Below are 26,064 nucleotides of genomic sequence, written 5' to 3' on the forward strand. Positions count from 1 at the left end.
GGAGCACAGAGGGTCGGTCAGGGGAATCAGCCCTGCCAAGGCCTCAATGAGCCATGGAGTTACTTAGGGAGAGGGAACAGCAGGCGCTCCGGCCCAGCGGGGAGCCCGTGGGGTGCCCAGGGCAGGGTAGGAGGCACTAGACGTGATTTGGAGTCCAGGCTGGGCTCTGGAAGGATCTCTGCTTAATGAGGGTGGATTGGAGGAAGCGGGAAGCAGACAGCCGGAACAGGACTGGTGAGACCGAAGTGGCCCTAGGAGTGAGGTCAGAGAGAAGGAGGAACCCCTGGTGGCCGAGGAGAGGTACTGGCGTTTCAGCTGGGGGCACAGCCATCACGAAGCCGGTGGTGGCGGGGCAGATGGAGGGGCCCCGGACACCCGTGCGGCTGCTGCCCAGGTGCAGACATGCCCCTGCGCCCCCCGGGCTGCGGCCGCTGCCAGCCCGTGTCACACCCTGGCCCTCTTGGGTTTCCACCGCCACCCTGGCAAGGCTGGTGCTCCCCACCCCCTTCTCCAGCTCATACACCCTCTCCTTCCTCCACAGCCCCACTCCACAGCGCCGACCCATGTCCAGCGTGCATCCCCCGGGCCGGCCCCCAGCAGTGAGAGGCCCGACCCCGGGGCCCCCTCTGATTCCCGTGCCAGTGGGGGCAGCAGCCTCCTTCGCCGCGCCCCCCATCCCGTCCAGGCCTGGACCCCAGAGCGTGTTTGCCAACAATGACCCCTTCTCGGCCCCACCTCAGATCCCGTCTCGGCCGGCTCGGATTCCACCCGGCATCCCCCCTGGAGTGCCCAGGTAAGGCTGGACCCGCCCTGCCCCCCTCACTGCCCACCAGCCAGCCCGCGCCCTGAGGCCTCTCCTGGAATCGAGGAGCTCTCCTTGCGCCCTGCGGAAAACAGAGCCTTCATCCGCATTTGGCTGGTGTGAAAACTAAGGCCCAGAGAGCCCAGCTTGCTTGCCCAAAGTCACAGAGCGGTGGAGAGTCAGGCTGACTCCCAGGTTCCCCGGCCTGGCCTCTGCCTCAGCGGGTGGCCCACCATGCAGATTGGGAGTGCGCACCTGGGGCCCCTTCTCCTGGTTTTCAGCTTCGTTTCCTTACTGAGGACACACACACACACGAGCTGTCGCACAGCCCCCCTTGCCTCACCGCACCCAGCAGGCCAGGCTGTGAGGAGCCCAAGGTGCGGGGTGGGCGGGGACTCACCCAGAGTCACACGCAAGCTCCATCTTATCTAGCAGCGTTCAGAGCGTCGGGCACTGTGGGGGGAGTAGGGGCCTGGGTCCCCTCCCTCGTCCTACTTATGGCCTCACTGCCATCTCCCCCTCTCCCCTCCCCATCTGTCTTTATTCTCTTTGCAGTAGAAGACCCCCTGCTGCACCCAGCCGGCCCACCATTATCCGCCCAGCCGAGCCATCCCTGCTCGACTAGGCCACGGGGGACTAGGCCACGAGGGGGGGGGGCGTGTTCTCAGGGGGTCTTCGCACACCCACCCCCACCATGCGGGGGCTTCGGTGGCCCGGGCCCTGTCATCCACGTGCAGGACCAGGCTCCCTGTGGGCAGCCCCCTGACTCCTCAACCTTGGCCCCCATCCCCAGCTGGACACAGCACTGAAGAAGGAGCCCTGGAGCCCTGGGGCAGGGGCGGGAGCTGGGCCGTTGCACTTTGGGGGATGGAGCTGCAGGGTAGCAGAGGAGGGAATGTGCTCTGGGCGCCATCTCAAATGAGCATCCAGGCCCCGGGGCCAGGGGGGGACTCACCCCGGGCTTCTCTGGCCAGGAAAGCCTGAGAAGAACAGGCCTTTTGGAAAACCGGGGCAGCAAGAGTGCCTGTCCCCCCAGCTCTTCCTGGGGCCCAAGGAGCTTGTCCGTTTCTCAGCAGCAGGAGCTCCAAGGCAGCGAGCCAGGCCCAGCAGGCCCTGCGCTGCCCACCCTGCAAGTTGTAAATATTCCTTCCGTGGCCGTATTAATCACACGGCCGAGCCTCGGCTGCCGGAGGTGCCTTCGCCAGGGCCGGAAGCCTCCGTCCTGCCGGCCTCGCTCTCTCCTCCCTGGGTCCTCTCCTCCTCCTGGGTCCCCGGGGTGGCTCGGGCTCAGGGCTGAGTGAGTGGGGCGGCTCAGAGGGGCTCCTGGCTCCCACCCAGGCCTCCCCGACGGGCTGGGCCTCCGGTGGCCCATCGCAGAGCAGCCCTTGCTCGCTCCTCGCTCGGTTTGACCACTGTAAGTGCCTGCACTCTGTATCCTATTAATAAACTAAAATAAAGGGAAGAAGCTTCTGGTGGCTGCCGTGTGGGCCTTTTGTGTTGGCGTTAAGGTTGAGGACGTGGGCCGCTCACCTTCCCCAGGCAGGCCTCTGACGAGGACCACCCCCCGCACCCCGCCACCGTGGGCATGTCCCCACCTTGCTCCCGGGGAGAGTTCACTTGTTCCAGAGGCAGGCGTGCTTTAGAGGGAAAAATCTCTTGGTTTTCAGAACACGTCAGGCATGGGGACAAACGTTCGCCACTCCCCTCCACATATACTAACCCAGGGGCCTGGCTGCAGCCCCTGACACAGGCCTGGGGTGGGCAACAGACCCACGCAGGAAAGAGGGAATCCCAGCCCTCTGCCCCCCAACAGCCGTGGTCAGGGCCCCCTCCCCACTACTGCAGCCCGGAGGACTCCACCCGGGTCCAAGGCCTTCCGGCCCAGCCCAGGTCACAGTTAAACTTTGCTTTCTGATTTTTCTCTTGTGCCCAGGCGACCACCTCCATCGGCTCCCGCCCGGCCTTTCTTCTGAGCTTCGTGGGAGACCCCTCCCGCCTGCCTAGTTTGCCCCCTTGGGGGCAGATCTGTCTCGGCTGGTGTCCCTGAGCCCCAGTCACCAGGCTGTGATTTTCTGACCATAATTTATTGATTCCAGTGCCCAGGCCAGACCGCCCTTTGTTCCGTGAAGCTCCTGCGCAAAAGCTTTGCCTGGGCCACCCCTCAGCCCTGCTCGGGGCCCCCTGCAGAGAGAGCAGGAGGGGCGGGTGGCCGTGCAGGCCCCCCCCCCCCCACTCCTGGAGTTCTGGTACGAGACTCCACCGCGAGCCCACCCGGTGCTGGGCTGAGGGGCTGGGCTCCTTCCTCTCAATAAAGTGACTCTCCTGGCAAGAACACTGTAGCTGTGTCTCCTTCCCGGCCCCTGGCATCAGCAGGCCGGCCCCCGCCCGGGAGCTGCCCCCAGCAGCAGCAACCAGGCCTCTGGTGGGGCGACAGGGAGACAGAGGAAGGTGTGGGGTCCCACAAGCAGCAAGCCCCCTCCCACCATCTCCTGCCTCAGAAGGCCAGGAGCGAAGGGAAGGGAGAACTTGCTTCCTGGCCCCCATCCCACATTGAGCTGTGCCAGTGCAGGCTGGGCCTCGGGCTAAGGCACACGCATTACCGGCGGGGACACGGAAGGGGGCCAGAAGATCCAAAGGTCGCGTTCAAATGCTGCAGTGCCGTCCCCTCCATGCATAATTCCCAGGAAAGCAGGTGCAGTCACTGAGCTGTCCCTCCTGGGGGGCCCAGGCCTGTCAGCCAAGCCAAGTGTTTCTCGCCTGGCTCCTGGCAGGGAAGAGTCACACGCGGGCCACACCTCGGGCCGTGACTGCGTGGCCTCCCCTCCCATAGGAAACAGTTTGGGGAATGGATCTCCCGGATCTCCCAGATCTCACACACAGGTGCCTGCTGCCCCTCCTTTCCCTGTTCTTCCTTCTGGGGCTACGTGGGCACAGGGCGCTTGTCCTGGAAGAAACGCTTGAGCGTGCAGACCTGGAGCACGGCCACTAGCAGCAGCACGGCCACGTTCACCGCCGACCAGAAGTTGACCCGCTCCAGGTTGCCCTCCTGCAGGTTGCGGTCACGTGCCTCAAAGGCCCGCAGGAGCGTCAGCATCTGGATGCTACGCTCCAACCGGGTCTTCATGGTTTCGATGGACTCCTGTGGAACAGAGGGGCAGGGTCAGGCCTCTGCCCTTTGGGGAGCAGGGACCAAGAAAACTGGGGGGAGGGGGTGAGCCTGTGTTTCAGGAGGAGAGAGCTGAGAGGAGACTCTTGTGGCCAGACTGCCTGAGTCTAAATCCTCTCTCTGTGGTGACTGGCTGTGTGACCTTGAGCAAGATAATTAGCCTCTCTGGGCCTCAGTTTCCTCCGAATTGCAGTGAGAATTGAATGCCTAAATAAGTTTTAAAAAAATGGACTTACTAGTGGTTAACAGCACAGTTGCTAAAGCCGGACTGCCTGAGTTCAAATGCAGCTCTGCCAGTTGCTGTGTGGCTTTAGGAAAGTTATTTAGCCATCCTGTGCCTCAGTTAAAATGGGGCATCGGAAGCACATTTCCTACCTCATATGGAGATTTCGTGAGTTATTTAAGCTCTTAAATTCCTACACCTAGAAATGCACTATTATTTTAACTGTGAGTGGCTACTGTTCTAATTAAAGTGGAGGCACCCGGTGGGGGCTGGGTCAGGCAGATGCAGACCCCAGCCAAGGTGGGAGAGTAGGGAAGCACTGTTGCCCCAAGCCAGAGATCTGGGATGAGTGGCCCTGGCTCAGCCTGGGCGCACCTTGATGTCCTCCATCTTGACATCCAGCATCTCCTCAGGCTCCACAGCCTCCGCCCAGCCCTCGACCTCCTCGTCATCCTGCAGGCTGTCAAAGATGAGTTCGAAGAACACCAGCTTCTCAGAAATTGTGCTGAAGGAGTTGTCAAAGCACAGCTTGTAGTCCCCAGCCTCCGTGGGCTCCACCCTGGGAGAAAGACACACAGACGCACATGACCCACAGTGGCCCGCTGGCCGGACTTTGAGAGGCAGGGAAGGTAGTAACCTGAGGCCACCGGGGAGGGGCAGGGCTGAAACTAAACCCAGACAGACAGTGGGACTTGACTCACGTGTGCACCCCATCTGCCTTGCGGGACTCGCTGACCAGCAGCACGCCCTGAGGGCTCTCGAGTGTGAAATCGACGTCCAGTCCAGCACCTCCGATCACCTGGGGGGACAGGTAAGAGGGTGGAGGGCTAGGGGTAGGCCAAGGGCACCTGCCAGGGAAAGCCAGGGCTGGACCAACCCACACAGACCCATCCAGGACCACCAGGGGCCTACCTGAGCGCGGACACCTACACCTGCAACCTGGTCCTGCCCCACCTGTCCCTCTGACCGCGCCCCTTGCCTTGGCTCAGTCTTCATTGATAGGACAGCTTTGGGTTGGGCTCTTTCATCTGGTCACGCCCCCGTCGTAAGTCCTGGATCGACGTTTACCTGGCCACACCCCAAGTGAGGCGACAGGGCCCTGCTTTCCTTAACCCAACCCCCGAGAAAGCCTCATGTTGACCACGCCCTTTCTAGTGGCGCATCTTGGTCACGCCCACCAACTCCCCAAGTCGAGACAACTTTTGGCCACGTCCACTCGCGGGGTTCCTGCGGCCGCTTATAACCGATGGCCCCGCCCCCTCCGGCCGCCTCACTCTAACCCCGCCTCCTGCTATTATTCACACCCACTCCGCTCCCACGCCCCGTCTCCACCAGCTCCCGCTCGTTCTTCCTAGCTCCGCCCCCGCGCTCTCACGCACCGGCTCCTCCCCCTCCCTCTTTCATCGCTGTCTCGCTTCAGCTGCTTGGCCACGCCCCCTCGCCCTGGCTCCGTTCGGTCGCATGCTTCCCGACTTGGGACCCTGTACCTGGTACTCGGTCTCGAGGCTTGCGTTGGCCGGCGCAGACTGGTAGAAACATTGCTTCCTCCCCGCAGGCAGCAGGAACGTGAACTCGCCGTCCTGGATCGGCGGGGGCCCTGCCCCTCCAACCCCCACCGGCGGCAATAGTAGCCAGAGAGCCAAGGCTAGGGCCGCGCCGGCCGCCATCATCCGGGTCACCCTCCGGTCTGCGGAGAGGTCGCGGTTCCTTTAAGAGCTAGCCCTGCCCCCCTCTGCTACTCGGTGGAGCTCATTGGCAGTCCCTTCTGCCCGTGGTGTGAAGCGAACGGAGAGAAAAAGTGAAGGGCCCCCTGAGATCTTAGCTGCCCGGATGAATGCCTGCTGTGCCTTGAAACACCCAACCTTCTGGGGGCTTCTTTCTGAGCAGCTTCTAGCTCTAGTCGCAACGGATGGTGAAGGAATGATAAAAATAACTACTATGAGTGTGCATGTTTCTCAGGCAAAAGTTAAGACAGCTAAGTAGGAGGCTCCCGGGACCTTTTAAGGCACCTCCCTGCGGTTTTCCCAGAGTACGCTGCGCGCGACGACCGTAGAGGCCCCTGGCCGGGGTGGAGTGGACTTTAAATAAGGGCTGGGCGTGGACCTGTACGCGACCATAGGGCTCACGTATAAGTTGATTCAGTTGGGGGCGAGAGGGAGACCCTTTCGTATTGATGTGGGGGTTTCGTGTTCCTTGTCCGTGGCTCCAGGTTCAACGCCTGACCCTTTACCCCCTTTGCTCTTTAGAGCCATCACTTCGTTGGTTTCCTCGTCTGTATTGGGGTGATGGGACGACCGCCCTATAGGGCGGGCTGTGGAACTCGAGACGAAGCCCTGCCCGTAGCGCTCCGTTTCCTTGCGTAGAGTCCGTAGAGGGACATAGGCCAGTCTGCATCCCAAAGGTCCCAAACTCGGGGCGGGGGAGGGGGGGCAGCAAGTAAACAGAGTAACTGATGTGACCCAGGGTAGGAAAAATGACAGCCAGATGCTTACGAGGCAGGCGAGTGTGGGCCTGGGAGCCACAAAGCCTCAGTCAGGCCACCCACATCCACCCTGCCCCTTCGACCCTTGGCTTGGAATCATCCCACCGGGCCTCAGTATCCTCATCCGTAAGACGGTGTGATGCTCGTCTTACCGCCTTGGGCTGTTGTGAAGATTGAGAGAATGCTCGTTCGGCGCTGGGCACAGGATAGACCCTCAGCGTATATTATCTGCTATTTTCCAGGCTGATCGCCCACCACTAGGCAGCCCACCATGTAACCTCTGCTCCCTCAGTCTGGCTTAGAATATTTGGAGGCGACCACCCTCTGGGAAGCTGGCAGATAAGCCAAGAAGTCACTGGAGAAATAGACTCTGCTTGGTGATTCTGTCTAAACATAAGGGAAAATGTTTAGATGGAAATTTTGAGTCTTTAAAGATGGGCCCTGGAGTGGCTGCCAGTTGCTGACAGTTACTCTTCGAATACAGCCGGTGGCTGTCAGCTCTTTCCTGCTTCTGGAGAGCTTGGGGAAGTCACACCACCTTGTTGTGTCAAAGTTTATGTGCAGTCACTGTTACTGTTCCTTTTCATTTCCAAAGTTTTCTGTCATTCAAACTCGCTGCTTGGACATTTTGAAAAAAAAAATTTTTTTTTAATTTATTTGACAGCGAAACAGAGAGGGAACAGAAGCAGAGGGAGAAGCAGGCTTCCCGCTGAGCAGGGAGCCCGATATGGGGCTCGATCCCAGGATCCTGGGATCATGACCTGAGCCGAAGGCAGACGCTTAACAACTGAGCCACCCAGGCGCCCTGAAAATTTATTTTTAATTAAGAAATATGTATGTGTATATATTGTTTTAAGTTTTATTTATTTTAAGAGAGAGACTGCGAGAGCGAGGTGGGGTGGGGGCAGGAGTAGAGGGGGAGGGAGGGGACGGAATCTCCAGCAGGCTCCTTGCTGAGCACAGAGCTGCACTATTTTGTCCTCCCACCATTTTGATACCCCATGTATAATGGCTTCAAGTTCTCCAAATCCTTATTTGTTTTGTTTGTTCTTTTAAAGATTTTATTTGTTTATTTGACAGAGATACAGCAAGAGAGGGAACACAAGCAGGGGGAGTGGGAGAGGGAGAAGCAGGCTTCCCGCTGAACAGGGAGCCTGATACGGGGCTTGATCCCAGGACCTGGGATCATGACCTGAGCCAAAGGCAGACGCCCAATGATTGAGCCATCCAGGTGCCCCAAGTTCTCCAGATCCTTATCCACATGTGCCATTTTCTATTTATTTCTATCACAGCCATCCTAATGGTTGTGAAATAGTATCTCATTGTGGTTTTGATTTGCATTTCCCTAATGATGTTGAGCATCATTTCAGGTGCTTGTTCAGCATTTGTATTTTTTTGTTTTGTTTTGGTTGGTTTTGGGGGTTTTTTTGTTGGTTTTTGTTTGTTTGTTTTGAGAAATGTCTGTTCGAGTCTTTCGCCCATTTAAAAATTGGGTTGTCTTTTGGTTGTTGAGTTATAATAGTTATTTATATATTATAGAGAGCAAGCAGAGGAAAGAAAAAAGAAACAAAATCTTCCCTCAGATTTATTCTGGGGCACTCCCTCAGACCTGTGTCTGTAGAAAGACCTGCTTTTCCAGGTCATTTACAATTTTGCCTTAGCCTTCACTTCCTGTTTGTGCTGGGTCTAGAGATAAGCCTGAGATGAAAGCTCAAGGTCTTCTCAGGTCTTTTCTGAGCACTTTTCCTGCCCTGGGCATGTATGTTGTTCACTAAATCCCCCAGTATATACGGGTACTTCTGAATGCCTTAATTACCAGAGAAGCTCTCACCCTAGCTCTTCCTCCCAGCTTTTGGCGTGTCCATTGTTGTGAAAATTAATAAGAGGAAACCTCCTTTAGCATGGAATCAGGAGGTAGAAGGGGGAGCTCTCACACCCTACCACTCGTTGTTGTCCGTTGCAGACCCCACAGGAAGGGATGGACCTTGCAAACTGGTACTTTCCTGCCCGACTCTACTACCTCAGCAGGGGAAGAAATGTTTTCTCCTGCTGGTACCAGCGCAGCCAGTGAGAGACTGAGAAGCTCAACGCATGCAACATCCCTACACTTCCAACTCCCAGTTTAATCCAATGGATTTCTTGTTCATAACAGCCTTCCGGACTTCCCCTTTCCTCTATAAAAGTTTTCTTCTTTGTTCTCCAGACATTCCTATGCGTTTGCTGCGGATTAGCTTGTTCACAGTTGCATTTCTTTGCTATTCCTGAATAAACCCATTTTTGCTGGTAAAATCCCTGGTTAGTGTTGTCCTCGATTACAATATTTTGCCCCGGGTGGCTCTGGGTTATTCCCTTTGCCTTACAGTGTTTTCCAGGAAAGCATTCTGAGTTCAACAGACAAGCACCTTGAGTCAGACCCATAGGAACCTGCCAGACATGTTAGAACAGACAAACACTGTACTGCCAACCTCGGCGACCGGGTGCAGGAGCCCCATACTGGGGACCCAGGCTGCTGTCTTCAAGACCTCCACCGTGCTGGGAAAGAGATGAGGAAAGGGTGGGGGAAAACACCACAGAGCTTTCCTGCCATGTTCAAGTTTCCTTTTCATTTTGATTCAGTGTTCACTTGGTTGGCACAAACCTTTGCCTGTCTTCCAGAGTTCGGATCAACTTGATTCTGACTGTGTTTGCTCGGTTTGTCGAAGTTTCTGTTTCTTGTTTGCTTCAGTTGAAAACACTACCCCCTGCCCAAGTAGTCAACAAATATTTACTGAGTGTCTGACACTGTGAGTAAAATAGACTCTGTGTCCACACGGAGCTGCCATTCCTGTGGAGGAGGCCAGTCATACCCAAGTTTGGGACTAAGATGATTTCAGGTAGTTGTGGGCTTCGCAGGGTAAATGTTGGGCGGTCGGTGGATGGCTTGGGGGGTTGGGCTTCCCTGAGGAGGAGGCAAGCAGAAAGGAGAGGAAGCAAGCAGAGAGAACCACGCTCCGAGGTCAGAAGGCACTCAGAGGGCTCCAGGGGCAGAAAGGAAGAGCGGCAGGAGGGGAGTAGCCAGAGAAGAGACGGAGCAGTTACACAGGCTGCGTCACGTGGAGTCCATCTTCCCTTTGTAGTGTCGGCCTGCAGTCAGCCTGGGCTTCTTACAACCATGCGGAGTTTGCCGACTGGCTTCTCGAGGCCAGGAATCCCCTGAAATTATAACCGAAAGATTCTGAGTGTGTGTGCTAGGCAGTCTTTGTGTGCCCTACCTGAGCCCTTCTCCACCCCTTCCTGCCCTGCTCTGTGCCCCTGGAGGCTGATCTCTACACAGCAGGCCAACTTAGCTGCCTTTTCCTTTCACATCCAGTTGGGTTTGGCCCCGGTAGGAGATCCGAGGGCTGGAGGAGAAGTGGGTGTAGGTAAACATATACTCTGGCTCCCACCCTGTTGGGCTCCGTGTTTCTACCAAAGCCTGCAACTCCGGCTATCCCTAAGTTCCACAAGCAGCTCCTGCCCTAGCAACATCAGGCCCGGGCTGGTCACAGCTTCCTGAGCTGGGGAGTCACATCCCTTGCTGATTTCCCTTCAGCCTCCCCATGACTCCTAGTTGTACCTCTTCTAGGCGTTATCTGTACGAAAGCTGACTGATACAGGTAAGTGTGTCTCTTTTTCTGAATTCAAAATTCCAGGTTAAAGATTCTTGCACCAGGTTAAATGCTCCCAGGATGAAGTCCTCGCATTCATCCAAGGTCTTTCGCACATATTATTACGTCTACCTAGAATGTCCTCCCCTTGTCTCCTTCTCAGGCTTTTGGAGTCAGATAACACCTCCTGGGGCGCCTGGGTGGCTCAGTGGGTTAAAGCCTCTGCCTTCGGCTCAGGTCATGATCCCAGGGTCCTGGGATCGAGCCCCACGTCAGGCTCTCTGCTCAGCGGAAGGCCTGCTTCCTCCTCTCTCTCTGCCTGCCTCTCTGCCTGCTTGTGATCTCTGTCTGTCAAATAAATAAATAAATCTTTAAAAACAACAAAAAAAAGATAACACCTCCTCCCAGAAACTCTCCCTGAAACTCCAGAAGAAGCTAGGTTAAGAGCTCCCCTCAGTGACTGCCTCCATGAGAGCACTACACCAACTAGACTGTCATCGTCTGGCTGTCCGACCCTCTAACCGAACTCTGAGCATCCTGAGGGCAGGAGTTTTTCTTCCTCATAGTGTCCCTGGCATTCAGCACAGTTCTGAGCCCTTCGTGGCACTCAGTAAAGAGCTGGTGGAATAAATAAGCCAGGAGTCGCTCTTAACTCTGTATCTTACACAGCCAGGATAGAGCGACAAAAATAGACTGAATAATTTTTGACTTTCAGGTCAGACAATCAAGAAATAGTTGTGGTTCACTGTGTGCCAACCACTGGGGTAGGCATTGGGAAACTACAGGAGGCACCACAGACCCACCCCTGCACCCTGGAAGGAAGAGAACTGGATGATTTCGATAAACTCAAGCATGTTCTATAAATCACGATGACCTAATTTAATGGATGTTTACAAACTATTATTTAAAACAACTGCAGAGTGTACTTTCATTTCAAGTGCATAAAGAATGTGGATCAAAATATTCTGGGCCATTAAAGTATCTCCCGGTTTCAAGGGATGGAAATTATATGGAGTGCATTCCCTGGCCACAAAGGAATTAAATTAAAAAATCACGAACAGTAAGCTATCCAAAAAGTCCCAAATGTTTGGAAATTGACACATTTCTAAATAAAGTATGAGCCCCAGAAAAAATTCATAAGGGAAATAAAATATTTCTAACTTGGGCACGACAAGTCAGAATGTGTGAGATGCAGTTAAAGCAGTACTTAGAGGGAAATATATAGCTTTAAATGCTTATATTGGGAGATAAATGTTTAAAATCGATGAGCTAAGCTTCCATCTTGAGAAGCTAAGAAGAGCCAATGAAACATAAGGTAAATAGAAGAAAGAAAAAATAAAGATAAGACAAAAAACAATGAAATCCAAAGCAGAAAATAGAGAAAAATAGCAAAGCTAAAAGCTAGTACTTTGAAAAGATTAAGAAAACTGATTTACCCCTACCAAGACTATTCAAGAAAAGAGAAAAAACACGTTACCATTGAAAGAGGGGCATCGCCACAGACCCTACAGACATTAAAAGGATAATAAGGGAATATGAAGAGTTTTTACTGATAAGCTCTACAACTTAGATGAAACAGACAAATTCTTTGAAAATACAAGCATGCTAATTTCAATAAAAGAAAATTACAAGACACTGTAGTATAATTCAGCAAGGAAATTTTTCTAAGTCCAGAGAGATCTGGAAAGATTTCCCAGAAGTGATATTTAAGCTGAAACCTGAAAGAGAAGTGGAATTTTAACAGATTAATAGAATTGTGCCCCAGGCAGCAGAGACAGCACGTGCAAAGGTCCTGACATTGGAATGAGCCTCATGTATCCAAATAAAAACGTCCAGCATAATGGCCCTTTTTTGTTGTTTAGTGACCACACACTTAACGTCCTTCCCTAGTGTAAACCTCCAGGTGGACCTGCCTGACTTGAACAGAAATGTTGAGAGAGACCAAAGCAAACTTACTGGTAAGACAGACCTTTGGAAGTTTCTGGGTTGTAAACGGGAGGCAATTTATTCTGTAAACTATATCATGCCCTCGGTTCTGGACCTACTGTTCTCTTTCACCAGGATGGTGATGCTCCCATGGCCTCACACGGGGAGCACTCACACCTCTAGCATTACATTTTGGTATATATTATGAGTTCTTTGGATCTAATACCTGCAACTCTTAACCCCATTCTGCAGAGCAGCAAACTGAGGCTTCAGAGATGGACCATGCCTTGCCAGAAGTGCAGAGGCCAAGCACTAACCCCTATGCTCTATCAACCTCTGCCCAACATGTCTCCACTTTGGAACAGGTTGGGCTGAGGTTTGTGTCTTGGGCATGGGTTTCCCAAACAGCCTCATCCCAACCAGAAATTGTCTTCTCAGGGAGGAAACCCCCCCACACACACACACACCTGATCATCTTAGCCATGTGTCCCTCCTCCCATCTCTGCAGAAATGTGGCCACCAAGGTGCAGCGAAGTGCCTGAATCTGATGTGCGTCTGTGGAAGGGGTGGGGAGAGGAGAGAGTCCCTTTCGGCAGCTGAGCGTGTGTGTGCAACTTCCTGCCAGTGAGGAAACATTCGTTCCAATCAGCCCTGGTTCTCCTTTCCCTGCTCTGGCCCCACAGGAGGAGCTGGCGGTGAGCCGTGGGCCACGCTGGCCTCAGCCAGATTTCCCGGCCAAACTCGGGAGGAGAGATGCCCTGGACCATCCTGCTCTTTGCAGCCGGTGAGCCCGTTGTCCCCCCTGCATCAGCCCCACCCCGCTCCAACCGCCCCTGCCCACCTGACCTCTGCTCTGGAGGCAGAAAGCAGCCCAGGGGTGCCTTCCCCAGGTGCTGGAGGAGGCTAAACACTGACAGATTTGCCCCAGAGTTTTGGAAATGCCCCCAGGAGCATGGCTTTGTCTTAGGGTGCTCCTCATCACCCGCACATCAAGGCTATCAGAAATCCCACCCTGCTGGGGACGGCGGTGCCCACGCCCCATGACTCAGCCCCGCTTGCTTGGCTTCTGCAGGCTGTTACCTCCGGGGCTGGGGCAACAGGAGATTCTGCTGGGGGCCAGGGGAACCCAGGCAAAAGTCTAGAGGCCAAAGAGGGAGAGGCTTGAGTAGACCTCTCCTGAGCTCTGCTCGGGAGCCTGGGGCTAGCTGGGGAGACACTGGTACCTCCTGTAGGAAACTGTACCCCCCAAACCCCAATTCCTCACCATGGCCTGGGAAACAGGAGAACCCCTTTTGCTCCTCCCATCCTTTCCCTGGCTCATCCGCTCCAGCCACCCTGGCCTCCTTGAAGACCCCACACCCCTTCCATCCTCCCAGCATTTGCTCGAGCTCTTCCCTCTGCCCGGAATACTCTCCCCTAGTCCTATGTCCCCTCTTCAGGGAAGCCCTCCATGGCCTCCCCAGCAAGGGCAGGCTTCCCATGACCCTGTCTGATGGGCTGCCCGGTGCTTCTTGTCTCCCTGAGAACGTCCGCTCCTCGAGGCAGGCATGTCTATCTGTCCATCCCGTTCATGTTCCATCCCCAGCATCTAACAGGGCCGGGCATCGGGTGAGGGCTGTTGATGGAAGTAGTAAGGCTATGATCGCGTCGCTATGTAATAGCCACTGCGACGATAATAAAATGACTCAAACGCAGCAACCCCCTCCCAGGTGCCTAGTCCCCGAACCCCTCAACATAGCGCTGGGATAGGGCCGACTACCTACTTGTAAAGAAAGACTGAGGCCCAGAGAGGGTCAGCCGCTTGCCCGAGGCCACAGAGCCAGGAAACGCCTCTGCTCTAACCACTGAGCCTGCCTCCCTTTTTCTGCATTACAGGCTCCTTGGCAATCCCAGCGCCGTCCATCCTGCTGGTGCCCCCGCACCCCAGCAGCCAGGAAGATCCCATCCACATCGCCTGCACGGCCCCTGAGGGCTTCCCGGGGGCAAATTTCACGCTCTACCGTGGTGGGCAGGAGGTGCAGCTCCTACAGGCACCCGTGGACCAACTTGGGGTCACCTTCAACCTAAGCGGCGGTGGCAGGGAGGCTCCGGGGGGCCCATTTCACTGCCAGTATCGGGTGCTAAGTGAGGACCTGAAGCCGCAGCTGTCAGATCCCAGTGAGGCGGTAAACGTCTCCTACCCAGGTAAGACCCTCCTGCCCACCCTCGCAGCCCACGGCTCCACTGGCTCACCGCCGAGCCTTTGCCCGTGCTGTTCCCTCTGCTTGGAAGCCTCCGTGGAACGAGCCAGGCCTCCAGCTGGCCAGGGCTCACTCACCTTTCGTTGCTAAATTCTCACAGTCATCCCACGCGACGGGTTCAGCGATGCTCCCCATTTTGCAGATAAGGAAACTGAGGCACAGGTGATGAAGGGATCTGGCCAAGTTGCACAGCTAGCAGGGCAGCAGAGCTGGGATCCCATGGGCCCCAATATCCAGGCCTTAACCCTCCACACTCCGCTGCCCTGCCCCCCTCCTGGCCGCGTACCAGTTTTGAGCACCCCCTATGCGCCAGACCCTGTTCTTGGACCTGCAGTTTCAGCAGCGAGTGAAACGATGTCCTTACCTCCCCCAGCTGACAGTCGGAGGGGAGGCAGACAGGGGAGAAGCAGGGAGGCCAGAAAATATTCAGTGTAGCCAGCAGGGGCCAAATAAAGAGGCCGGGATAAAGTACCAGCTAGGGAAGGGCATCGTCTTAAGTACAGAGGAGAGTGGTCAGGGAAAGCCTCTGAGGGAGCGACATTTGAGCAAAGACCTGAATGATGAGGAGGCAGCCATGTGGGGATCTACGGCAAAAGGGTCCCCGGTAGAGGGAGCCAGCTGTGCAAAGGCCCTGAGGCTGGCACGTGTCTGGCATGTTTGAGGAACACCGGGGCGCTCTGTGGGGCTGAAGCATAGTGGGCAAGGAGAGAAGTTGGGGGAGAAGAGGGCACGGAGGTGGCAAGGAGGATCGTGCAGGGCCTTTGGCTGCATCAGGGACTTCGTTTCTTTGTCGGAATGAGACAGAAGGCCTGGAAGACTGATATTTTCCTGTGGTCTTTTCAGGACAGGAGGCTGGGTGTGGGCTGTGGATCAAGGAGCAGGAGGGAGGGGGGAGGGGAGTCTCCAGGTAGAGCTTCTGCTTCACCACCCGTCAGAACTTTCCAGCTGCAAAGAGAACTTTGTTACCCGCAGAAGCCCCACTTAAAGAGGACGTTGTTGCTCACGGAAGCCCCAGTGCCTTGCGGTGGCAAAACAGTCTGTGTCTTTGAGCTCCACCGTCAAAGGCCCCTTCAATCACCTTGAGTCTGTGGTCTCAGAGTAGGGAGGGAACAACAGCCCTCCTGCCCCAGGTGAATGAATGAACAAGGGCTAACAGTGTGAGAATATCAAGTATACGTCTGTTCCCTCCCCTTCCTGGCTTAGCTCCTGGTCTCCATAGGGATTGGGTCATCTCCTCCTGTCCTCCCTGAGAGATCCCCTCTCTCCAGGGAGGGGAAGTCATATCCCTTGCAGAGAAGTAAACGGTGAAGCTGGAGATTCATGCTTTTGTGGCTGACCTCTGCATGGCTTTCAGGGTCCACCATGGGGCTGGGGGTGGATGTCATCTGACGCCCCTCGTATCAGGCTGAAGCCAGCAGGACTCTCAGGCTGCAAGTAACTGGAAACTTGACTCAAACTGGCTTCAGCAACAAAAGAGAATGTGTTGGTTTGCCAAATTGAAGTCAGTGTGCAGCACTGACTTCAGGCATGGCTGGATCCAGGTGCTCAAAGAAGTCAGGAATCATTTGCCAGCTCTCAGCTCTGCTTTTTTGTGTCTTATTCTCAGGCAAGAACCCTCTTCATGGTGTCAAAATTGTGCCTAGGAGCTCCAGATATATATCCTACCAGCGTTGAAATGCTGGCCGGAGGAGTAACCCTCTCTTCCCAGTAGTGGAGCCAAGACTCAGAATCAGCTCTCCTTAGCTCTGCTTTGCCCACATGCCCATCCCTGAACGAATCACCGCGACTGGGGGGTGGGGGATATGGTAATTGACCGGTCACAAGACTTGTCAGATCCCCAGGGTCCAGCTACACCCAAGTCAAATGGTTGGGCAGTATGGGGGAGGGGCTGGCTCCCCAAAGGTAATCTGGAGGAATGACAGGTGTCACACCTTCACCCTGCACCCCACAACTCCATAACCTGCCCCCCCTCTTTTTCTCATGTTCCTCTAGTGCCCACTTGGATACTGGCACTCTCCTTGAGCCTGGCTGGAGCCCTCCTTCTCCTTGCTGGGCTGGTGGCCATTGCCGTGGTGGTCAGGAAAGGTAACAGCAGGCAGAGGTGGTGTACCCCAGAGGCTGCCCGATGTGCAACTGCTGGGACGTGTAAATGAGCCCCCGATCACACCCATTTTTTAGGAGCACGGAGGCACACAGCTAGGGAGGTCTTACTCCAAACCTTGCAGTAAAGAATTCTTCCAGATTCCACCAGTGTTGGTGGTGGGGCGGGGGAAGCTGACATATTTTTAAATTATAAAATATGTATAACACAAAGTTTCACATTTCAACCCTTAATTTTTAAGTGTCCAGTTCGGCAGCATTGAGTACATTCAATTTGTTACACAACCATCACCACGACTTTGTCATCTGCCCCGACTGAAACTCTGTCCCCTTTATTATTTTTTTAAAGATCTTATTTATTTATTTGACAGACAGAGATCACAAGTAGGCGGACAGGCAGGCAGAGAGAGAGAGAGAGAGAGGAGGAGGAGGAGGAAGCAAGCCCCCTGCTGGGCAGAGAGCCGGATGCAGGGCTCCATCCCAGGACCCTGGGATCATGACTTGAGCCAAAGGCAGAGGCTTTAACCCACTGAGCCATCCAGGCGCCCCCTCTGTCCCCTTTAAACACGAACTCACCGTTCCTCCTCCCCAGCTCCTGTCAATCACTGCAACTGACAATAAACAAAACCAAGCCAAACAGTAGTAGGGGGCACCTGGCTGACTCAGTAGGTAGAGCACGCAGCTCTTGATCTTGGGGTTGTGAGTTCGAGTCCCACGCTGGGTATGGAAATTACTTAAAATAAAATCTTTAACAAAAAAAAAAGTTATTTAAGAGTGGCTGGGTGGCTCAGTGGATTAAGCCTCTGCCTTCAGCTCAGGTCATGATCCCAGGGTTCTGGGATCGAGCCCCGCATGGGGCTCTCTGCTCAGCAGGGAGCCTGTTTCCTTCTCTCTCTGCCTGCCTCTCTGCCTACTTGTGATCTCTGTCAAATAAATAAATAAAATCTTAAAAATAAATTTTTTTTTACATGCTTGTTTGACGCTTTTACCAATACACATGACTCAGGTAATTGGGCGGTGGGGAGGGTTTTGCAGTAGCTCTCCTGTGAGTGGCACATTTGCCAGAGGAGAAGGCAAGGTTGGGTCACAAATGTATGAGGGAGACTTTGGAGACTTTTTTTTTTTAAGATTTTATTTATTTATTTGACAGAGAGAGAGAGAGAGATCACAAGTAGGCAGAGATGCAGGCAGAGGGAGGGGGGAAGCAGGCTCCCTACTGAGCAGAGAGCCCGATGGAGGACTCGATCCCAGGACCCTGAGATCATGACCTTGAGCCAAAGGCAGAGGCTCAACCCACTGAGCCACCCAGGCGCCCCTGGAGTCTTGTTTGTTTTGTTTTTGCAACTAGGAGGCAACCACCACTAAAATCTAATAATTTTTTTTTTTTTTTGTTCCCAGTTAAAGTAAAAAATTTACAGAAGAAAAGGTGAGATCATTTCTGGAGATCCTCAAAGGGTGCTTTGGGGGAAAGAAACACCAGATGGTTGGTGGGTATGGGGTAGAAGCTCCTGATGCATGTTAAGGACTCTGAGACCTGGCCAGGTTCTGGGGACAGAGGGGCACTTCCGGTGCTGGGTGCGGGGGTGGGTGTCTCCATTCCAAACAGCGCCCTCTCGTGGGAGGGCTGCTTAAGAGGAACAGGGGTCAATTATAAAGCACTTAGGGTGTGCGGAGCACTGTGCTAGGAGCCGCTGCAGGATTCCACAGCTGCTCACAGCTGCTGCAGGAGCTGGCCTTTACAAGTAGTCCCATTTTATAGACAAGGAGACTGAGGCTCAACCTAGCCATGCAGGGAGCAAGTGGCTGAGTCGTGCTCACATCCCTTAACCGCTGACTGCCCAAAATGATTGTAATACTCTAGGAAGTCAGAGTTGGGAGAGGTGAGTGGCACCCTCTGGGGCTGTGCGGTGCCCAACTTGTAGGCTGTAGGCAGCGGCCCCGGCCTCAGTTTCTCCCCTGAGAGAGGGCTGGACCCCGCGCTGCCTGGTGGCATAGAGCTAGGAGCAGCCCCAGGGATCCAATCCCGACTTCACCAGGCGATGCGGCTCCTGGAAGAGAACTTCCTTCTGAGGGGACTCGGGGGAGGCTGCAAAGAAAGGTGGGGAGTGAAGGCCAAGTTTGGAGCCAGGGGTCCCGGAACAACCCTCTGGCCTGAGAGGAGCGGGTCGTCACTCTTCCAAATCCCTTTGCAGACAGCGGGAATCCTGCTGGGTTCAGATCAACTTCGCCACCACAGGTATGTACCTTCTTACTCCTATCCCTGCCAGGGCAGGCTCACCCCCTCACAAATGCTAGCGGGTCTCCTTCCTTGCTACTGAGCCTCTCTGCCCCGGCTCACTTCCCTTAGGGTCAAGAACACACCCTCCCCTCCCTCCAGGGCCAGGTTTCACCTCTCACTTTCTCTCTCCGCCTCATCCTCGGGCCTTTTAGTCACCCTAACCTCTGCCTACAACATTCTTCCTCCCTCTGGTCTTGGTCTAGAGGCCGCCTTCTCCGGGAAGCCTTCCCTGACTCCCTAGACCGGGGATGTGTTTCTGTTTCCCTGCCTTCAGCACCCTATCATTCTTCTTACCCCTCGGGAGAAACACGAGTGTGTATGTAACACTTGCTTCCAGTGCCGGACCCTCAGTTCCACGGGGGACAGACTGCCTGGCCCTGTCCTTAAGTGGTGCCCCGTTTGTGATCCAGAACGTGTCATCCTGGAGGCTTCCACCAGGGGGCGGGGGACGCTCAGGGAGGGGCGCCAAGCGGAGAAATTCCATTCTCTGTACTTCTTTCACTGTTCCACACTATTTTTTAATTTAAAAAAGATTATTTATTTATTTGAGAGAGAGAGAGAGAGAGAGAGCACAAGCAGGGGGAGCAGCAGGCCGAGGGAGGAGCAGCCCCCCTCCCCTGAGCAAGGAGTCCCACTCGGCCTTGATCCCAGGATGGTAGGATCATGACCTGAGCGGAAGGTAGAGGCTTAACCAACTGAGTCACCCAGGAGCTCCCACGGGTCCATACTTTTACTGAGTACCTACTATGTGCTAACGATTGGGGGGCGTCCCTCAATGACCCAGACAGGTGGTCTTTGCTCACAAGCCCATCCTGCAGTGGGGAAACAGTCCATGGCCTGCGGGACCCTGTCTGGGGCCAGGAGGGCAGTCCCGGGAGGAAGTGGTGTTTAGGCAGAGATGCGGGGCAGGGGGGTGTGTGGAGGCAGGTGGAGAGCAGAGGATAGAGGGAGAGCCTGGGGTGGGGGAGGAGCTGAGAGGAGTTCCGGAAAGTGGGAGTAGAGAGGAGAAACCCATTTATCAGAGGGCCACAAGAGGCCCCTGGGGGAGGGCTCTGAGGAGAAAAACGCAGTTCAGTTTACAGCTGGGAATGGTTCACCTTGCGGAATGGGCTGGAAGGGAGCAAAGCACGCTGGGAGATGGGTCCCAAGCCCTTCCTCGCAGTTGACTTGAGGCCTGTGGCTCTGAGGGGACGGCCCCCGGAGGGCAGTGAGCAGGGATTTTATACTGGCACTGGGCTTTCCTTTCTTTTTGCATTTCAGATATGACCTTCGATAACTCTCTGTTTGCCATCTCCATGGTAAGTCATTGCATTTCTTGGTCCTGGGTTTCTTTCTTTTTTTTTTTTTAAGATTTTATTTATTTATTTGACAGGCAGAGATCACAAGTAGGCAGAGAGGCAGGCAGAGAGAGAGAGGAAGGGAAACAGGCTCTTCACTGAGCAGAGAGCCCGATGTGGGGCTTGATCCCAGGACGCTGGGATCATGACCAGAGCTGAAGGCAGAGGCCCCAACCCACCGAGCCATCCAGGTGCCCCTGGTCCTGGGTTTCTGCTGATTGTCTTAACCTCCGGAAGACCACCATCAGGCTGGGCTGACCCGATATCTTTGAGTTTGGGGGCGGGGGGCTGGGAAAAGCCCAGAATCCCTGAGCAGGGATTTGTTTGTGAGCTGAGAGTTGGCTCTGGAAAATCCCAGGGGATGGGAGACAGCCACGTCCAGGCCGTCTGATGGCCCTGGACAGGGTCCCTGAGCCGCCTTTGCACACGATGGGGCCGACCCTACAGAATGGTGACAGGGGACTCGGGGTGACTGGTGTGACTCACATGCTTTGTAACGGTCTGATGCACACTGTAGTCCCCTCCTGGTAAAGAAAAGCCTGTTTTTATGTTTAGTTTCAGGGATTTCAGCTTAAATCTCCAAGCTGAGCGTTTCTCTTACAGGTGCGGAAGGTCTCTTTGTAATCTGCCCCTTTGCAAGTGGGCACTTTGGGACTGCAGTCCGGGAGCCTGGGTGGGGAGTTGGTGTGCCAAGGGCACCTTAATGCGGGAGGGTTGGGTTGGTTCAACACACCGTTCCTGGGTGTTGGGACAAGAACAGGACAAGGCCTTTAATTCTTCAGAGCTTTCTAATTTCTCCCGGGGGGTGGCCGGGAGACAGACGATGCCACATGGGGTAGGAGTGAGAGGGAAGGAAGCTTACTTCTCACTTAGATGGGAGATCCAGGAAGTCTCAGAGATGGCCAACAGGCCCGGGACACGTTCTTGGCACCGTCCAGGATAACTGGAGTGGAGCCGAATGGAGAGTCGAGGGGAGCCTCGCGGAGAACTTTGTTGCCCCGATGTGATGGGAGCCCTGGAGGGTTCCCGGGCGAGGAAGTGGGGGCGGGGGAGAGGTGACCGATTCAGGTGCTCACCCGCGCCCTCTGGCGGCTGCGGGGAGGACAGACTTGGGGGGCGTGGGCCGACCGGAATGTGTCTTCCGAGGGTGGGGAGTGGTTACCAGGACCGAGGCGACCGTGCTGGTCCAGGCGTGCTAAGTGGTAGGTGCTTTGGTCCAGCGTGTCGGCAGCGGAGGTGGAAGAAGGGAACGGATGCTGGTCAGACAGCAAACACGGCGGATGATGGACGGAGGGAGAGGGCGGAGGGAGGCGGCTGGGAGTCCCGGGGAGCCGCGGGCATGGAGGGACCAGAGACGCGCCCCCTTACCCGGCGACGCCCAACGGCAGGTGCAGACGCGATACTGGGGTTCCGGAGAGAGGAGCAAGGAAATTTAAACTGTGTATGAATGTGGGAAGGAAGGGGTTTGGCCCCGCCGTTCAGTTCAGCCCTGTGAGGTCTCAGTTCCGGGACAAATCCTATGGTGTTAAGAAAAAGCAAAAAATGGAAAACAAACAAATAAACAAAACAAAAAACAAAACCCTCCCCCTGCCCAAAATCCAGCAGGCAGGGCAAATTCTAAAACTTTCTGTGAGAAGACGTGCTGCTCAAGTCACCAGCACCCTGGGGATTTTTCTTTTTTCCTTTTTTTGAAAAAGGGAAAATGAAACAAGTGGAAACAGAGACAGGGAGAAAAAATTTTAAAGTATCTTAGTCCTTGTGACTATATATGTATATATATTTTTAATTTAAAAACTTGGGGGAGGGGAGCACCTGGCTGGCTCAGTGGATAGAGCATGTGACTCTTAATCTCAGGGTGGTGAGTTCAAGCCCCATGTTGGGCACAGAGCCTACTTTTTTTTATTTTAAAGATTTATTTATTTATTTATTTATTTATTTGACACAGAGAGAAAGAGACCACTCGTAGGCAGAGAGGAAGGCAGAGAAATAGGGGAAGCAGACTCTGACATCATGACCCGAGCCGAAGGCAGAGGCTCAACCCACTGAGCCACCCAGGCGCCCCCAGAGCCTACTTTAAAAAAAATTTTTTTTTTCATTTGAAATATATCCATATGTCCAAATTATTTATCCAGTAAAGCATCCTTCTGTCAGTAACCCCTGTCCACTCCGTGGTCTCCTCCTCCACATGCAAACAGCCACCACCACTACGAGCTTCTTGGAAATGCAAGCAAAAGTGAAAAGAGGGGGTGTTTATCCTCATGCTTTCTCCATAAATGATAGCATGCTAGCCACACTACCATGCTTCCTTTCCTTCACAGTAAATTCTAGTGAGATCTTTTCTAGGTATTTTTTTTTTTCATTACGGTAAAATACACGTAACATAAAATTGACCATTTTAGCCATTTTAAAAAATGATTTTATGTATTTATTTGACAGACAGGGAGAGAGGGAATACACGCAAGGGGAGTGGGAGAGGGAGAAGCAGGCTTCCCCCTGAGCAGGGAGCCCGATGCAGGACTTGATCCCAGGACCCTGGGATCACGACGTGAGCTGAAGGCAGATGCTTAAGGACTGAGCCACCCAGGAGCTCCTTTAGCCATTTTTAAGGTCCAGTTCAGTGGTATTAAGTGCATTCCCCTTGTGCAACTATCACCGCCATCGATCTCTAGAACTCTGTCCTGCAAAAATGAAACTGTCCCCACTGTATACTAACTTCTCATTCTTAACCAACCCCAGCCCCTGGCATCTACCATGCTCCTTTCTCTCCCTGTGGATTTGCGTATTCTGGACATTTTATGTAGAAATGATGCCATATAATATTCATCCTTTTGTGTCTGGTGTTTTACAGAAAAGATTTTATTTGAGAGAGAGAGAGAACACATGCACAAGCATGGGGGAGGGGCAAAGGGAGAGGGAAAAGCAGACTCCCCGCTGAGTAGGGGGCCCCCATGCAGAGCTCCATCCCAGGACCCTGGGATCCTGATCTGAGCCCAAAGCCAACCCTTAACCGACTAAACCATCCAGGCACCCCATGTGTCTGGCTTATTTCATTGAGCATAATGTCTTCAAGTTCATTCATGTTGTAGCAGGTGTCAGAATTTTATTCTTGTTGAAGGCAGAATTTTGCTTTCTGTTCATTTGTTGATGCACAATTGGGCTGTTTCCTCCATTCAGCTATTATGAACAGTGCTGCTATGAATTAGGGTATGCAAATATCTGTCTGAGTCCCTGCTTTCAATTCTAGTTTCTTTTTGAAGCATTCGATGGCTGAAATAAAAGTGAGACAGCTAATCGTTCTCTAGCTTGTATCATGATATCCTGCTGAAGGTCTGATATTTGCTCTAGGATGCCCTAGGAAGTGGGGTTGACATTTTTTTTTAATTTAAATTTTTAAATTTTGTTTATTTGAGAGAGAGAGAGAGCAAGGGGAGGGGCAGAGGGAGAGAGAATCAAGAGCAGGCTTCCTGCTGAGCAGGGAGCTGGATGGCGGCCTGGATCCTAGGACCCTGAGATCATGATCTTTTTTTTTTTTTTTAAGATTTTATTTATTTATTTGACAGACAGAGATCACAAGTAGGCAGAGAGGCAGGCAGAGAGAGAGGAGGAAGCAGTCTTCCTGCTGAGCAGAGAGCCCAATGTGGGGCTCGATCCCAGGACCCCGAGATCATGACCTGAGCCGAAGGCAGAGGCTTAACCCACTGAACCACCCAGGCGCCCCCTGAGATCATGATCTTAACTGAAATCAAGTGTTGTACACACAACTGATGGAGACACCCAGGCGCCCCAACTTTTTTTTTTTTTTTTTTTTTTTTTACCAGACAGAGACACAGAAGCTAATTATGGCCTTACTTAGATCATCCAGCTAGGGACGTATGGGGCTGTGATGGAACCCCAGTCTGCTCTCACCCACCAAACTTCAGTTTTATCAAGTTCATCTCTTCTGTTTTTTTTTTTTTAAGATTTTTATTCATTTATTTATTTGTCAGAGAGAGAGAACAAGCAGGGGGAGCAGCAGAGACAGAGGAAGAAGCAGGCTCCCCGCTGAGGAGGGAGCCTGATGTGGGACTCGATCCCAGGACCCTGGGATCATGACCTGAGCCAAAGGTAGACGCTTAACCAACTGAGCTACCCAGGCATCCCAAGTTCATCTCTTCTTGACTGGCATTTGGGGCAAGAGCGTCTATGGTAGAGGAGAGGATAGACTTTTGAGGCAGGTTTTGTGGGAGCCCAGAACAGGGCGACAAGGCGGGGAAGGGGAAGAGATAATGGTCACAACTTTGTTCACTTAACTATTAGCGCTTGCTATGTGCTAGCCACTTTATCTATCTAATTCCTCCATGTTTTGTAGCAGCTCTAGGAGGGGTCCGGGAGCATTCTCCCCATTGTGCAAAAGGAAAAACTGAGGCTCAGAGGGGTTAAGTTACTCAGTGGGACAAGGTGGGAGTGGGATTCGAACCCATGCTATCTGCTTCCCTTCTCAGCATCCAGATAGGCAGGAGGACAGAGGACAGGATCTGGGTCCTGAAGCTGTGGGGTGGTATGTGGGGCTGAAATGAGACCGGATGGACTGGGCGGGGGCGGGGGGGGGGTGTCTCAGACTCAGAATGTAGGGAGACCCTGGATCCTGGAACCTCAAATCACTCTGTTCTCTGTTTTCCCTCCATGGACAAAGAAAATGAATCCAGAAGAAGATGCAGCCACTCTGGATGCTTGCTCAGGCTCCGCCGAGACACCCGGCAGCTCTGGGCCCCGGAAAAGGCCCACCTCCACATCATCCTCGCCTGAGCCCCCCGAATTCAGCACTTTCCGGGCCTGCCAGTGAGGCTGAGGACCGGGGGCCCCTCTGTGTCTGTGCATTCTCCATTCAGCCCCTTCTCTCAAGGGCCTGAAGTCCCTCCAGCTACTCTGGGATTTCTGGCTGCTGTTTTCTCAGGGAATTGACAGAGGAGGCAAAGGGAATCCTTGGTTTTGGGACCCTCTTCACAGAGAAGCAGGAGTAGCAGAGGGGCCACAGACATTGTCCTGGTGTCTGGACAGAAAGCAGGAAGACTCTCTTTGGGTTCCCAGCTTCTCAGACCAGTGAGAAGGAGATGTTAGGATCCCTGTGGCCCCCAGCTGGGCCATAAGCGGTCTGGGCCCTCCACACACCCGTCCGATTTCCTCCTCCCCTCGCCACATCTGACTTGACCAACCCAACCGGGTTTTTGGAACATAGGGTACCCGGGGTATGTTCTGTTGGCCTGTCCTGCTGGGATGCCTAAGTTATTAATTACAACACCTGTTGGTTGAGCAGTTCCCGAGGTCTCTATGGAGTGTAATCTTTCAAGCCCAGGATGTCTGGGGTCTAATCACCGGATGCCTAGTACCCCTCAGGTGCATGCAGTCAAGGTGGTATATGGGAAAGCTCGTAGGGGTACGGAGGGGGGACACTGTCACACGGGGTCTTTGCTAAAGTCCTTGCATTGGTGAGTGAAATGATGGGGGGCATCCATGAGGAGGTCCAGAGAAGAGTAGGAACTAGAGGAGGTGGAAAGACGTCACAATCTTTTTTGGACCCCCTAGAAGAGAAAGACGCCCTCAAGCAGTGACAGACGGACTTGGAAGATAGGGGTGTGTGTGTGTGTGTGTGTGTGTGTGTTCCTGTAGAAGGCGGCACTTGACCCTGCTCTGCAAGATTCCTTGGCCCAGTCATCGGTGAGGGGGAAGAAGGGGCTAAGGGAGGGGCCCAGAGAGAGGGATTCTAGAATTTTTTGTAGAGGAATAGATGGCCAAGGATGGAGGAGGAGGGCAATGGGGGAAGGGGGCGGAGACGATGCGGATGAGATAAGGAGCGGCTGAATGCTGGGTGAGGGGGCCTTCCCAAGGATTCAGGTCCAGGGCAGAG

The 26,064-nt window shown here is 53.9% G+C and overlaps 3 protein-coding genes across 10 annotated transcripts in view; 2 read left to right on the plus strand and 1 right to left on the minus strand.

Annotated features, from left to right (window-relative positions):
* The window catches only part of DNM2 (dynamin 2), an 85,461-nt gene extending 82,595 nt beyond the window's left edge, over positions 1-2,866 (plus strand). For 4 of the 7 annotated variants that reach the window (XM_045991269.1, XM_045991274.1, XM_045991268.1 and 1 more), the window contains 2 exons: positions 542-793; positions 1,358-2,277. In XM_045991269.1, coding sequence (XP_045847225.1) covers positions 542-793; positions 1,358-1,427 — 322 coding nt within the window. In that variant the 3' untranslated portion in view covers positions 1,428-2,277. Of the gene's footprint in view, positions 1-541; positions 794-1,357; positions 2,278-2,735 lie in introns of those variants that run through there. The other 3 variants (XM_045991270.1, XM_045991272.1, XM_045991275.1) reach the window with 2 other exon arrangements.
* An 836-nt stretch (positions 2,867-3,702) lies between these two features.
* Positions 3,703-5,944, minus strand: TMED1 (transmembrane p24 trafficking protein 1). Of its 2 annotated transcripts, XM_045991277.1 has the most exons (5): positions 5,679-5,812; positions 5,104-5,259; positions 4,893-4,990; positions 4,567-4,750; positions 3,703-3,941 (listed from the first exon to the last, which is right to left on the minus strand). In XM_045991277.1, exons 2-5 carry the CDS (start codon positions 5,185-5,187, stop codon positions 3,723-3,725), a joined length of 585 nt encoding a protein of 194 aa, XP_045847233.1. In that variant the 5' UTR covers positions 5,188-5,259; positions 5,679-5,812; the 3' UTR covers positions 3,703-3,722. The 2 variants fall into 2 exon arrangements, with proteins under 2 accessions (XP_045847233.1, XP_045847232.1); XM_045991276.1 differs by lacking the exon at positions 5,104-5,259 and having other exon boundaries at positions 5,679-5,944.
* Positions 5,945-12,916: 6,972 nt separating this feature from the next.
* On the plus strand, positions 12,917-25,462 carry C20H19orf38 (chromosome 20 C19orf38 homolog). The gene is made up of 7 exons (XM_045991705.1): positions 12,917-13,009; positions 14,101-14,409; positions 16,458-16,550; positions 17,964-17,991; positions 18,758-18,801; positions 20,104-20,141; positions 24,853-25,462. Exons 1-7 carry the CDS (start codon positions 12,979-12,981, stop codon positions 25,000-25,002), a joined length of 693 nt encoding a protein of 230 aa, XP_045847661.1. The 5' UTR covers positions 12,917-12,978; the 3' UTR covers positions 25,003-25,462.
* The last annotated feature ends 602 nt before the right edge of the window (positions 25,463-26,064 follow it).

The sequence above is a fragment of the Meles meles genome, chromosome 20 (assembly GCF_922984935.1).
Source record: "Meles meles chromosome 20, mMelMel3.1 paternal haplotype, whole genome shotgun sequence".
In the NCBI taxonomy this organism is placed as follows: domain Eukaryota; kingdom Metazoa; phylum Chordata; class Mammalia; order Carnivora; family Mustelidae; genus Meles; species Meles meles.